General features: G+C 39.9%; 2 protein-coding genes across 3 annotated transcripts; one reads left to right on the top strand and one right to left on the bottom strand.

Moving 5' to 3' along the window:
- Window positions 1–3,390: 3,390 nt before the first annotated feature.
- LOC149051546 (uncharacterized) lies at window positions 3,391–7,898 on the top strand. 2 transcript variants are annotated; one of them, XM_089184269.1, is made up of 7 exons: window positions 3,391–3,883; window positions 4,127–4,203; window positions 5,027–5,374; window positions 5,644–5,814; window positions 6,368–6,560; window positions 6,712–7,267; window positions 7,493–7,898. In XM_089184269.1, the coding sequence occupies exons 3-7, from the start codon at window positions 5,065–5,067 to the stop codon at window positions 7,712–7,714; spliced, it is 1,452 nt and encodes a 483-aa protein (XP_089040395.1). In that variant the 5' UTR covers window positions 3,391–3,883; window positions 4,127–4,203; window positions 5,027–5,064; the 3' UTR covers window positions 7,715–7,898. The 2 variants fall into 2 exon arrangements, with proteins under 2 accessions (XP_089040395.1, XP_089040401.1); XM_089184275.1 differs by lacking the exon at window positions 4,127–4,203.
- LOC149051547 (uncharacterized) lies at window positions 7,785–14,252 on the bottom strand. Its single transcript, XM_089184711.1, has 7 exons — window positions 13,748–14,252; window positions 13,427–13,505; window positions 10,203–10,262; window positions 9,450–9,835; window positions 9,229–9,368; window positions 8,668–8,847; window positions 7,785–8,503 (listed from the first exon to the last, which is right to left on the bottom strand). The coding sequence occupies exons 3-7, from the start codon at window positions 10,235–10,237 to the stop codon at window positions 8,246–8,248; spliced, it is 999 nt and encodes a 332-aa protein (XP_089040837.1). The 5' UTR covers window positions 10,238–10,262; window positions 13,427–13,505; window positions 13,748–14,252; the 3' UTR covers window positions 7,785–8,245.
- Window positions 14,253–14,544: the final 292 nt, after the last annotated feature.

The following is a 14,544-nucleotide window of genomic DNA, read 5'->3' on the forward strand; positions in this document are numbered from 1 at the left end:
TGTAATGACGATATTGATACCTTTATATGTGAAGATATAAATGGTACATTTACAGCGTGCGGTGGAGGTGTCACGTTTTGGAAACTGAACCATATTACCGTTATTATTACTATATATCGCGAATGTTACCATATCAAAAGAAACGTAGGGATTGTGTAATTTTTTTTCAACCTCGAGCTTTGTTACAAACTTACAAAGAGATATTTGCTGATTTTGATATTGACAAGAGCTCTTATTATATACGTCACGTTATCTAGCTTTGTCACATGCTCATCACGCGCTTCTGCCGCATAATCATCACGCAAGTTAAACCTTTAACTCCCGTGATCTAATTGTTAATTCTCCCCTCTAGCTGCTACACGTTTCATTTCAAAGTAGATACAGAAATTTGGTGTTAGTTCAAAAATAACGAATTCTACCTGATAAAACTTTGAGTATTCTCATTGCCTGTTTGCTGGATAATGTATTGATATTACAAGGATAAGTTACAAGTTATATCACTTCTTGGAGTTTAAGGCTTTAGGAAATTGCATCGCGTGCAGACTATTAAACCAGTCAAATGAGAGAAACCATTGAAATATCTTCACATCTGATAACAATAAACCGGGAAATTCGACTGAAATTAACCTTGATTGTTGTCAGCCGCAAGAAAAATAAGATTGTGATCTTTCATTATAAATAACATGAGCTCTACAGCACTAATCAGTTGAAGAATGAAAATTGATTTGTACCTGTTAAACTGTTATCCTCTGAATCCTTCCATTCTCCAGACGATGTCATTTGTTTATTCTACATGCCTGAAAATATCAAAAATAATATTTTGCTTTACAACAATTCGATGAAAAAATGAAGGTAACATATTCACGAGTTTGAAAGATGTAACCTCATCTAATGCCCAGTATTGTGCTTGTATTTTTGTCTTTTTGTTTTTTTAATTCTTTTTATGATTATTACTTGTTTACATGTTTCTCCATGGCGATTAATTATTTCTGTGATTTAAATTCAGCTCTTTCTCTTTCAGTGCAAAACACTCGCATCCGCAAAACCCTTTTCTTCTCTGAGCAGGACATGTTACACCCTGCCATAACTGAATCGATAAGGATGAATTTACATCGTGAGTTATATTGTACCAATACAATTTCTCTTCAAGTGATCAACTCAATATATCCCTCGTTCAATATGATACACATTTGTTTTTGGTCATCTTCCAATTAGCGTTACAGTTCTCTCAAATTTTCATCTTCCGCTCTCACCGTGACAACTTCAAAAAGTTTCTAAAAATAATAACGGTAAGCTTTTTTCTTGTAAATAACTCCCGCCAATTGCGCCCTAAATATTTTTGCAGTCAAAAGCGTAGGTGTCCGGTGTAATCACTAGAGGGAGATACAAAGCTAAAGAAACCACATCAATAATATGTATTCTTTATGTAAATTTTTTTCCAATTTTCTTGTCTTTCGATTATAATATGCTACATATTTCTTCATTATCTTTCCTCACCTGAAGATTACTTGCAATAAATTTAACTCCAATAAAGTTCTTTTGCAAGAAAAATACTTGACTTCTCGTTGTATCTAGAGAAAAGCATAGTTACATCGTTTCGCGTCTTGGAAAGAATTAAAGCGAATACCAGAAGTACTCTTCTTAAAAAAAATATCCGAGGAAGATATTCAAAATTTTTTTTAAATCTGTGTACTTCATGCATCTTTGTGTGCAGAAACCCTCGGTGTATCTTACAGGAATTTTATGAATAAATTGTTACTGAACCAGTTGTCTTTAAGTTGGAAGAGAAATCTGAGGCCGTAGCTCTCTGTCTCTTTGAGCTCTAGAATTGTCAGCCGAGTTTGGATGCAGTAAGCAAGGCCATAAATAAATGTCTAACAGTTCGTACAGACAAGTGACGCACATGATACTGGAATCAGAAATACCGCAGCTTCGTAAATCCCTCATGGGAAGATAAATAAGCTACCTCAAGGTCTGGTATGTTTATCTACATGTCAGCATTGATATTTAATCCGTCGTTTGACCTGATCTGAAGGATAGGGTTTTTCTTTTCGGTCGTCGGTTAAAAATGATTTTTTCCTTTGTCAAGCAAGAGCTTGAAATTTCCTTTCTATCATTATGTATTTGAAGACATGAAACTTTCGACATTGATGATCTAAGCAGTATGCAGGATGATCCTTTATGTATCCATTGTATGTCATGGATCATGAACGAGAAATCTGTAGCTACGTGTGAGAACTTCAGATCGTAAAATCCGATGGTCTGAGATTCGATCTTGCGTTCGTGACGAGTAAATAACATCGATATTTTTTTATTCTTTTGTCTCATGTTTCAAATTATTTCTATTTGTATCTTTAGTCAATATCCGTTTATCTCATTTACTGCATTCGGTCGCTATTAACTTATTCTGTCCTCACCTTAACTCCTGTGAAAATGTGATTTGCCCCACAAGTGTGTAACAAAACGGCGCACTTGGTAACACGAGCAATTTTGAAGAGGCTGAATATGAGCTCATCGAACTCGAAACAGAAAATCGTGTCATTGCTTATTTCGTGATCCATGATTCTATTTTGTAGCGATGCTGTTTCACTATTTATACGCCAAGTTTGGACAGGGCCTCACATTACATTTTTGAACTATTCTTTTTCATTAATCCGGGGTATAGCACAATGATATAAACATGCTATTTTTTTTTTAGTATACTTATTTTTTGCTGATGTGATGGTCGTTAAACCATCGCCTGCTTAGGGTGATCGAAGGGCGCTGAACTGCCATACGAGAGTATGGGCGGCCGTCACCACCAAAAATACAAGGATGTCAAATAGATCAGCGGATACAAAGATGGCTTTAGGATCAGTTGCAGGATAGGATAGTTAGTAAAGGAATGGCATGGCTAAATTATAGACAGTCTAGTTTTCCTTAATGAAACAGAACACCATAAACATGAATAGTTTAGCCAAATGAGAAACGGTCTAGTAGCCCATGTTGAGTTGGAGCATGAGATTGTGAAATGGACTAGCTCAATTACGAATGGCTTAGCACTCATTTGCAATACAGTACTCAAATGGTGTAGCGTTGCGTTAAACGGCTCAGGGAAACGTCGAGTAGCACAGCCTACGCACAAATGATGTAGCGTTGCGTCAAATGGCTCAGCATAATGTAGAATGGTACAGCGTACACACATATGGTGTAGCGCTGCGAGAAATGGCTCAGCATAATGTCGAATGGTACAGCGTACATAAAAACAGTGTAACGTTGTGTGAAATGGCTCAGAGTAATGTCGAATGGTACAGCGTACATACAAACAGTGTAGCGTTGCGTGAAGTGGCTTAGCGTAATGTCGAATGGTGCAGCGTACATACAAACCGTGTGGCGTTGCGTGAAGTGGCTTAGCATAATGTCGAACGGTACAGCGTACACACAAATGGTGTAGCGTTGCGTGAAATGGCTCAGCGTAATGTAGAATGGTACAGCGTAGACACAAATAGTGTAGCGTTAGGTCGAATAGCTTTGCAAAACATCAGACGCTCTATCTGAACATTAAATTGCTTAGTATTACTTGAAATATTTCGATGTTGTGGCGAATCGTCGTGGCGTGACGTGAAGGCCATGCCATTCCTTTATTAGCTATGCTATCCTGCAGCTGATCCTTAAGCCATCTTTGTATTTGCTGATCTATACGACATCCTTGTATTTTTGGTGGTGACGGCCGCCAAGGCATCTCGCCGAAACCACCAAAAATACAAACCGCAAATGGAACAGCGATCTGCTGGGGGCATGACGTCATCGAATGTGAAGACTGACACGAAACCATTACATGGCGTAGTCGCTGTATGGTATGAATAGTCTTCACTTCGTTTTGCCGTAAAGCAGAGCCAACTCGGTAAGTTTCTCCTCTTTTTTTCACTGCTGATATTGCATTTATTCGTTGTCGTTCATGAAAGCGTCAATTAAAATAGCAACGAGACTGAATTCTACCACGGTTTACCGGCCCTCCGGTTTACCATAGTTTGCACGCGTTGGTGGGCTGAATATGTTTATAGTATTAAGTAGTGTTATGACGTGCATTAAATGTCAATTGTCGAACTCCCTTTTCTTTCTGTGACTCACGCTTACTTTTCATGAGAGTCCAACTTCAACGGCTCTTTGAACACTGGAGGAGTACATGAGAAGTTGAATATTGTGTGTGCCCTGGACGCCATGGTAAGAAAACTGATATCCTTGATCTGTTTTGACATTTTTCGATCAAAGTGATATCGGAATGTTTTAATTGGTGTGCCGGACGATAAGAGTAAGCTAAGAGAAGACTGTTTATATTTATTATTTTAAAGAGGTGTACATTATATTGCTTTGTTTATTAATTTTTTTGCTGGGTGCAGTGATAGTAAAAGTAAGTTCCATTTTTATTTTGTCGATCAAACGTAGATTACGTGTCTGGACCGGAAACAGTTAAAGGGTTTTTTTTCGCGTTCCAAAAATAGTGTTTGCCAGAGTAATATTTTTTCTGAGTTGGTTTTGCGCGCATACATACTTACCTTCCCTGTGCTCTTTCCCATTCCGTAGTCATCACGTATTAAGGAAGGCTAGTGCGGACACCGTAATGCATCTAGTTGTACGTAATTGTACAACTCTAGGTCGAGTTTTACCGTTCGATCTGTTACATTCGCAACTTGCTGAATAAAAACTATTGCATAATTCAGACAATTGACAGGGCATCTTGCTGTTTCGTCGTTTGTTTCGGTAGACATATTTAGTTATATTTTCATTTATTTTTACATTTCTGTACCTCAACTATTAATTTTTTTGATTATTATTATTACTATTTTTATTATTATTGTTGCTACAGACTGAGTTCAATACACACTAGATATATTGACTAGAGTTGCGTGACTTGTAACGTTTCTCTTCTTGCCTTTAGGGCTAAGCAAAGAAAACTTCCAGATGATGAAAAAGCAAAGAAGAAAAAAAAATTAGTGCTTGCTTTATAAGTGGCCCGTCTCCATCTTAAGAATTTTTTTCTTCACAGGTATCGTTGTTTGTTGTCCTTCAGTACTGTTAAGAGTCATGGACTTTCGTCAGCATTTATCAGATTCCCTAAATGAAATAACTGAATATATACAAGAAGGCGGAAATCGTGGAGGTGATTTAGAGAATACTGTTTTAAGACTGGAGGTTCTTTACGAGGCAGCGTTGATCAATGGGGACATTCCTTTAGATGTGGTTAACTTAATCAATCAAGCTCGTACACACCTGAACGTAAACTTGCATCAACAAGAGCCTTTTCGTGGATATGAAGCACCAGCAGTGAGTGAGGCAGGTCGCCGAGGAAGACCTAAGTTTGCGATTTCCGAAAAGCAGCTGCTACTTTTCAGAGGTAAGGAGGAAAAAGTGCTTTTCCCATTTTCAGGTGGAAAATTTGAAATGAAAATAAGTTAGACACATTTGAAACTATCCATATATGCCCCATATGAAGTGAATGCTTTTTTTTTCGAGTTGATAGGTTTCGCCAAACCACGTTTTTTGGTTATTCATAACATCTTTAGTGAGTTCATCTTTTGAAGATTTCATTCAATTTTCAGTGTAAACTATCTACTCTCAAAGGAGTGTGTTTTCTTTTATGAACACTAGTTATCTTTTTGTTAGAGAACAACTTCACGTATAAAGACATGGCTCTAATGCTTGGGGTTAGCAAGCGAACTATTGAAAACCGTATGGCCGAGTACGAGTTGACGAACAAGTCCCGCTACAGTGACATAGAGGAGGATTTCCTGGATTCTTTAATCCAGCGTATCATGACAAATTTCCCTAGATCGGGTAAGTAAGTCTTCATAGAAATTTTGAGGCTGTGGCCGGTCATGTTCAGTCAAAAAATAAAGATTTTTTTGCCCTTAGCTTGGTAAAGAACAGTTTGAGAACCAGTACATAATGACGCAACAATTTATTCCTCTGGAACTAGACATGATAAACATCTGAATTGGGAAATTTTCTCGTTTGCCTTTATTTCTTTCAGATTGCATAAGTTAATTAAACCTTTTCGGCCGATACGCGTTATTGCTTGAACACCTCAAGAAACGTAGACATTATCACACTTAGCAAACGCAAACATGCTTCTTTTAGTATAGACGTACACTCGAGACCGTTTCTGAAAATCCCGTAAGCTGTTCTCTTCCAGTATATTGATTCAAAACGTAATCAACTTACAGGCAAGAGCTTTTAAGCCTACCGTAGTGTTAACACAAACTTTTGCATATTGGAAACACACTTTATATCCTCTAAACAGAGAATTCAAGAAAGCACGACAAGTGGCATTAGCTTCACTACTGTGTCACAGGGTGCTTGAAATTAAAACCCTTATTTTTGTTGACAGGTCGCAAAACAATCGAGGGTTACCTTGTTTCGCAAGGTGTACATGTGCAGAGGTGGAGACTAAGGAGTGCCATAAAGAGAGTCGATCCCATGGGCAGGAGGCTAAGGTCTATGAATGCCATCCGTAGACGAGTGTATAACGTACGTTCCCCTCTGGCCCTCTGGCATATGGACGGGAATCACAAACTGATACGGTAGCTGTCACTTATCTCACTATTTTGATGACATAATTGTTGTTATAATTCAGGTCTCAATAACTTTGCACCATTTGTTTTAGGAGTAACCTCCCCCCCCCTCCCCCCTTCATATACTTTCGGTTTACCACTCTATTCCTTCTCTTTTTAGATGGCGATTCGTGGTTCACGGCTGTATTGACGGTTACAGTCGCTCCGTCGTTTATCTTAAGTGCGATACGAATAACACGTCTGTGACAGTCTTGCGTCTCTTTGAGGGTGCGGTGTCTGAATGGGGATTGCCATCACGAGTCAGGGGCGACATGGGAGTTGAAAACAGAGACGTGGCACACTACATGTTAAACCATACAGCAAGAGGGCCCGGAAGAGGGAGTTACATCACCGGACGAAGCGTGCACAACTCGCGTATAGAAAGACTCTGGCGCGATGTGTACCAGTTAGTCCTATCCTCATTTTACGACCTTTTCCTTTCTCTCGAAGCAGGCGGTCAGCTCGATCCGGACAACGAAGGGCATCTATTTTGCCTTCACTTCACTTATCTCCCAATAATCAACGAGGCCCTTTCAAAATTTGTGCTATCCTGGAATAATCACAAAATACGTACTGCAGGAAACAAAAGTCCTTTACAACTGTTCATACTAGGGATGCAAGAAATTGCGGAAGAAAGTAGTATTGTGGCATCAGAATACTTTCAAAACCTTAGTCAGGTAAACGTAATAATGCATATGACAGACACAGTTCCCCAAGCATTAAAGCCACACGGGTGAACAATCTCAAGTGGCCTCTACTAAATATTGAGTTTTAACCACCCCTTCAATTTAAATATAGATCACGATCGAAACGATGCCAAGAGTCCTTGCTTGCAAAGTTAATTTAAGGCAGTCATAACCAATGCTTTGCGTTATTTGAATCTCCTTTCAACTATATTTCAGAGGGACTTGGAGGGATACGGTGTGGATCCTACGGCTTACTTTCATGACGGCACAGATGATGCACTACAGAATGAGGTTGTCGTCCCACCGACACGGTGTCCGTTAGATGCTGATTCGTTTACGATTTTTAAGGCAAGCATGTCAGAAGTCCAAGGCGAAGATTCATGGGACATTACACCATATCTGCATGCACTGGAAACGATGAATCGTCTGAAAACCTAGGTTTTAACATTTTGTATAATGCACCAATGTACGCCACTTACGTTAAAGTATCTCTCTCCCAGCACACAGATAACATAAAAGATAACATTTTAATACCAAAATGTATCGATTGGGACTTTTAAACAGTGTAGTAAGTGAAAACGTAACGGCTTTAAAAATTGCGCAATAAACGTCCTTCGCTTTACTTTTGTTTGGATGAGTATTTGGTAACATTAACACATAAACTTTGTTCTTTTCAATGTATTTTCATTTCGTTCATCTCAGGCCCATTTCAACGCTATTAAAATCTTCATCATAATCAGAATTCATTAAAGGGCAAACACAAACATATACACAATATTGCTTGTATGAGTTGCACCAACTGACCCTTTGGTGTACAGCCTAAACTAACGCTCTTTTTTTAACTAGACTTTTAAAGTTTGTGTAATGAACACGAATTTTCGCCTCAACAATACTGCTGTAAACTAAATTCAACTTATAAATTAAAAAACACCTTGTCAAAGAGAATCAATCAGAAATCAGTAGTTTCACTTAGAGACGGCCAAAGTAATCATTTGCGAAAGCGTAGTCAAAGAAAGAGAACACTTCTTCCTTGGTCATTGATACATTCTCACCTTTCGGCAAAGTCAGCCTGCTAATACAAGTGTTGCCCATAGGAAGGCAAGATGGCATATTTGTATCAAAAAAAATAGTGGGCTTCATTTGGAAACCCAGAACAGGCTCGTTCTCGCATCCAGTGACGAACTTTAAAATGCTATGGAGAGATATATTGCCATCTACCCTTCTTCCAGCTGAAAAGAGAAAAAAACAAAAATTAGTAGTGCACTCATAAAGCTCTGAATCCCAGTTCTTTTTTGCGCGCTCTGTGGAAAATTTCGATTGGCATAAAGCAAAGTTACAACTGTCTAGCCAGCGGTGATGTTTCTTAGACTAGAGAAAAGAGAACGACAGTTAGCTGACACCTCTTTCAAGTAATTCAGGAAGAGTCTGTATGTTCGCTCTTCCCGCTGCCTTTGGTTGGTCGCTTCGTCGGAAAAAATAGGGTCCAGCAGTTTCACCAGTTTGGGGTATGTCATAGGGAGCACTGCTGTCTTTCGGAAGAGGAATGAAAGACTCGGTTTCCCATGAAGGAGCTAACAGATTAAGAGAAAAGCAAGATTCATTTTCTCGGAAAGTATGGAATATATGTAAAATTGTTAGAGATCAAGGGAATACAAATCTCTTGTGTGAGTAAGAGAGAATCAAAGGGAAGAGAGGGCATCCTACATACAGTCCCTATTCTTCTCCAGCCATTTTTAGACCTGCTCCCAGACTGCAGAGATCCAAAGGGGATTAAACAACTGCCTATTACATGTAAAAGAAATGTGTGGGGTTTTTCGTCGGAAGCGCTTGAAGAGAAACTGTCCGTATTTAGCGAGAGTCGGTATTGTAAGGTTCCACTGTTTTGGTTTTCTTGCCTATGTAAAGGGTGAAGACTAGACCATCAGTTACAACCGGTCACTGTGAAATCTTACCTCAACGAGTCCGAATCTCTCGAGTCCTACCCGAAATTGGGTTTCTGCTTCCCCCAGATTAGTCAAATCATCTTTTTTGAAGATTCGCTGAAGCTGGTCTTCAGCAAGGAAAGTAGGACCACCTTGCAACAAACTGAAACCTGCAATAAAAAGGTAAATTGAAATTCTTGTGTGCTCAAGTGGAAATGACATAGGTGTCTCAGTAGGCTTTGCATATTTACCAAAAAAGAGGCCAGCTCCATAATAATGTTTCTTGTCTAGTGCTTCTTTTTTCTCAAAAATGATGTAGCCTTCTCTTTCTTCCTTGAAGAGCTTGTCACGTATTTCGCGCATCACCATGCCCAAAAATTCCCGCCTTGGACCACCATAATCTTGAGTGCCCTCGCCGGTGAGGATCACCTCTAAAGGTACACTGAAATCAATCGCTGGCGGATCATCCCTCAATATCTCTTCCATAGCATCATCGAAGAGGCGGTAACGAGAGACAAATAACTCCGTGGTCTTTCCCTCACACAGTTCAGAGTCGTTTTGAAGGTCAAGCATTCGCCCTCGCTGTAACCTTCGCCTGAACTCCGCTAAGACTGTAACAGGCTCGTCACAAGTAGCCCTGAAATAAATTTGAAATGATCAAAGAGGCGTAACGCCCGTGAACTTTGAATAATTCCCAAAAGTATGCCGGTAACACCTGCATTAAACCGGTCTACTAACGAGCAGTCGGCCCGATTGTATTTAGCTTCTTACACTAATAGTTGAGTGCCAAAGTCAAAGTAGTAAAATCAACCAACGGATCTCTGCACATAAAAGGTTGTGCTTAGCACATTGTATCATTGGACGGACGCCTAATTTCCCCCTTCCTTCCCTTAAAACGATATCATAGCAAAAGTTCATACACACTAACACCAACTACACTGTAGGGTACGGAAAAGACAATCAAGCAGAATGTACCAAGCATAACTCTATCAATTTGTACTTACATAGCTTTAAATGTTTCCTCTAAAGCATTTCTCATATGCTCCTCGTACGGGACAGGTTCCCTAGGTAGATAGCGAGGAACAACTATTTGAGGGGGCTTTTAGCGGAATGGTAGAAGTTTTCATGTAATGTTCATGATGTTACAATCAACTGTCAATTAGTGTATGACGGCAACAGCAGAGTAGAATGGATGTACACACGGTTAGTGCAAAGAAAGCGACACAGGATTGGCGTTTCATTCCCTTAGACGCACTTGAGAAACTTTTCAGCGCCACCTAAATAATCTGTAATTTTAACATGGCTAAGGGACCGGTCATTATTTATCGCCTGGGGGGGGGGGTCGGAGTATTTAGGGGGGGATCACATGGTTTTTTGAAGACCTTTAGGGGGGATCAGCCGTAATTGACAAGCATAATGGGGGGGATCAGACCAAAAAAAAAGGAATTTTAGGTCGCGCCGGGACCCCGGGTGATTGCATTTGTAAATACTTTGGTAGGATTTGCCGCTGGGACTCTAAACCCCCAACCATATATTCAAGACCACGTTCAGTTATATTTTGTATTATATAAACTCTATTCTAGCCCAGACACAAAACCCAAACCCTTTTACAGACCCTCCATTTTGTAAAAAAGAATCACTATCGTAGTCTAACATACACGTTTTTATTCAGGCACGATCTAAATTAGAAAGGTAATCAAGATTTTGAGAATGGAATACTTACAATTGCTCAAAATTGTTTCATAACGTTTCAGTTTGTTTTATAGAGAATCGTAATCTAAAATCATAAACTTTCATTATTTTAATACGCGGCCGAATGAAAACAACAAATAAAAAAGTGTTTATTTTGGTGAGGCTGTATCTTGTTCCGCTTCCGTGTCAGAATCTTCGGCAGCCCTCTCCACTGGCTCTTGCACAGTCTCCTCGTCAGATTCATCTGAATCCTCGCCCGAACTTGACCCTTTTTCAGCACCATTACTGCTATTCTCTTCGTTCATTCTGGCCACTACCACTTTCAAATTGCGTGCCAGCTCTGTTTCAAACACGCGGTGGCTGGGAGAAAAGGGGGGGGGGGGGATCATGAAACTTTCCACTACCGATAAGGGGGGATCTCTAAAAAACTAGATACTCTACGGGGGGATCAGGTAAATGCTCCGATGTGACAACAAAAATACTCCGACCCCCCCCAGGCGATAAATAATGACCGGTCCCTTAAGAAACTCACTCTTCATTGGCGGCTGCTTCGTCATGACTTATTGAAGCCTGATCAGTACCACGAGAAGGCTGTTCAACAACTTTTAAGTTACAGCGTAAGTAAACAATCATATCAACTGGAAGAAAGCTCCTCCGGTAAGCTACCGCAAAGTTTGTGTTTGTGTCTTTTACAATTCAAGCTAGTACTCGCTTTTTCAATCGTTCTAAGAATGTACATTTCAAATGGTTTTGTGAGTGCGGTAAAGGGCATTTTCGTGACTCGTGATCAGCCCTTGTTTTCTCAGTGAAATATGAAACTTTTTGTCGAAAAGCGTGATTTTGTAAAATTATTTTCTGTGAAACGGCAAATGAATGTTTGATTTGCTGTAAATCGTGAGTTTAAGGTTACTTCCTACCTTCAGAGACCTAGAAAATCGATTTTTATTTTGTTTGACAAAACTGAATACAAACATTCCATCAAATGTTTTCATGGAAAAAATATCTGATATATTTAAAAGCACCCGAGCTATGTAGAAAAACGTATTTTCAAATAAAAGTTAATAAATCAGGAAAGTGTCATTATCTCGGACCTGGGTGAGTTCCCTGGGGGAATTTTCGCGGCAACCGCTCATGTTGAGGCTCGATTTTCATGTTATTTCCCTATTTTGTTTACATCGCGCACTTTCCAAAATTCACACGTGGAAGCTCTTTGTTTATGGAAAAATCTTTGCTCATGGAAAAATCAACAGCGGAAGAAAGTCCTTGGGAGAAAAAAAGGAAAAAAAGGCAGGCCCAAAGAAGAAAGAAAGAGTACCACTCTTTCAAGTAAAGAACAAAATTCTTTTGTGAAAGCGATAAGTACTAACGGAGCTTCGCGCTGGCGCCCAGATTCGAACAAAGAGAACGCCACCTAACCAACATTTGCCATACATGATGTTAAAAACGAAGTTTCCTTTTTTTTATGCAAGTACTAGTCTTGATACAAAAACATTAAAAATCGCCTCGAATCGTAATTTTGAAAGCTGTATGTCGATTCGTTGTCTTGCTCCTCAGCTTTGCAGTTTTTTAATTTTTGCAGCGGGTTTTTCCTTTGCCTTTGACAACTTTGCTCATTATTGTGTCGTCCTCCACAACGCTCCACTGAGCAATCGAGATAAAAAAAAGAAAAAAAAAGTCTGCAATGGGTTACTTTTACGGCGAAATCTTGATCCATAGTAATTGACGCCAGGAGGTTCCGTTGTCCTATTGGTTTGCGGTTTCCTGGGGCCAGATAATCTCCTGGCGTGGCGCTAGTTGTTTGCGAACCTTTATGAGCTAAAATCTGGCATTTGATTTTAGGAGGAATACCACTATTTTGAGCGAATTTATAGGGTACACAGATTTGACCGATTTTCGTCACATTTCGCTAAAACATCCCAGGAATAATGACAAACGAAGGTGTGTCGGGAAATTTTGATATTTGAAACATTTGTCCTGTGGCGTCCATTTACGCAACACGATTCGCATATTTCTACCTACTCCAACTAAAGATGCCGATATCGACACAACCAATCAGAATATCGAAAAAGCCTGACACACTTTTGTTAATTGATGCCTTGTGAATGAGACTGTGCAGCCATTTTGCTCATGATACAGCATCCGATACCCGATCACGCCTTACCGGCTCTTGACACTGTCTCAAAGGAAAGTCGATTAAATTATATTTTTATCGTAATCTGCAGTTATTAAGCTTTCTTCTGATAGATATAGTTTGCTAGGATTTTAGTGAAACCAGCGCGTGAACGAATTTTTCCCGAAGGACACCCGCGAAGGTGGGAAGTAATTTTAAGTATGTCTTAGATATATTTTCTATACATTTTCCCTTTACCACCCTCTTTTATGTCTGAAAGTTTTCTTACTAATTTTATGGCAGACCTGCCTCATCAAGGAGGGTATGTATGTGCTCAAAACCAACTCGGAAAAAAGGTTCCTTCGGCAAACACTACATGTTTGATTGAAGAATGTCAAAACAGATGAAGGATATCAGTTTCCTTACCATTGCGTCCAGGGCACACACAAAATCCAACTTCTCACTTACTCCTGCAATGTTCAAAGAGCCGTTGAAGTTAAACTCCCTTTGAAAAGTAAGCGCGAGTCAGAAAAGAAAAGAAATGAAAGCTCGGCAATCGACATTTAATGCACATCATAACACTACTTAATACTATTAAAATTCAGGCTCACCAACGCGTGCAAACTGTGGTAAACCGGGAGGCCGGTAAACCGTGGTAGAATCCAGTCTTGCTATTTTAATTAACACTATCATGAACGAAAACGAATAAATGCAATATCGGCAGGGAAAAAAAGAGGAGAAACTTACCGAATTGGCTCTGCTTTACGGCAAGGCGAAGTGAAGACTCTTCCACACAGCGACTACACTATGTAATGGTTTCGCGCCAGTCTTCACATTCGATGACGTCATGCCCCCAGCAGATCGCTGTTCCATTTGCGGTTTGTATTTTTGGTGGTTTCGGCGAGATGCCTTGGCGGCCGTCACCACCAAAAATACAAGGATGTCGTATAGATCAGCAAAGATGGCTTAAGGATCAGTTGCAGGATAGCATAGCTAATAAAGGAATGGCATGGCCTTCACGTCACGCCACGACGATTCGCCACAACATCGAAATATTTCAAGTAATACTAAGCAATTTAATGTTCAGATAGAGCGTCTGATGTTTTGCAAAGCTATTCGACCTAACGCTTCACTATTTGTGTCTACGCTGTACCATTCTACATTACGCTGAGCCATTTCACGCAACGCTACACCATTTGTGTGTAAGCTGTACCATTCGACATTATGCTAAGCCACTTCACGCAACGCTACACTGTTTGTATGTACGCTGCACTGTTCGAAATTACGCTAAGCCATTTCACGCAACGCTACACTGTTTGTATGTACGCTGTACCATTCGACATTACTCTGAGCCATTTCACACAACGTTACACTGTTTTTATGTACGCTGTACCATTCGACATTACGCTGAGCCATTTCCCGCAGCGCTACACCATATGTGTGTACGCTGTACCATTCAACATTACGCTAAGCCATTTGACGCAACGCTACACCGTTTGTACGTAGGCTGTGCTACTCGACGTTACCCTGAGCCGTTTAACGCA

This window comes from Pocillopora damicornis, chromosome 1, assembly GCF_964200805.1.
Source record: "Pocillopora damicornis chromosome 1, jaPocDami1.2, whole genome shotgun sequence".
Classification (NCBI taxonomy): domain Eukaryota; kingdom Metazoa; phylum Cnidaria; class Anthozoa; order Scleractinia; family Pocilloporidae; genus Pocillopora; species Pocillopora damicornis.

Excerpts from the sequence above, each read along its gene's own strand:
- LOC149051547 (XM_089184711.1), bottom strand. The coding sequence starts at position 10,237 with ATGAGAAATGCTTTAGAGGAAACATTTAAAGCTAT. Across the intron at positions 9,836-10,202 it reads GAGGAAACATTTAAAGCTAT|GGCTACTTGTGACGAGCCTG; the intron begins GTAAGTACAAAT and ends AATTTATTTCAG. Across the intron at positions 9,369-9,449 it reads TGGAGCTGGCCTCTTTTTTG|GTTTCAGTTTGTTGCAAGGT; the intron begins GTAAATATGCAA and ends TTTTTATTGCAG.
- LOC149051546 (XM_089184269.1), top strand. The coding sequence starts at position 5,065 with ATGGACTTTCGTCAGCATTTATCAGATTCCCTAAATGAAATAACTGAA. Across the intron at positions 5,815-6,367 it reads GACAAATTTCCCTAGATCGG|GTCGCAAAACAATCGAGGGT; the intron begins GTAAGTAAGTCT and ends TTTTGTTGACAG. Across the intron at positions 7,268-7,492 it reads ACTTTCAAAACCTTAGTCAG|AGGGACTTGGAGGGATACGG; the intron begins GTAAACGTAATA and ends ACTATATTTCAG.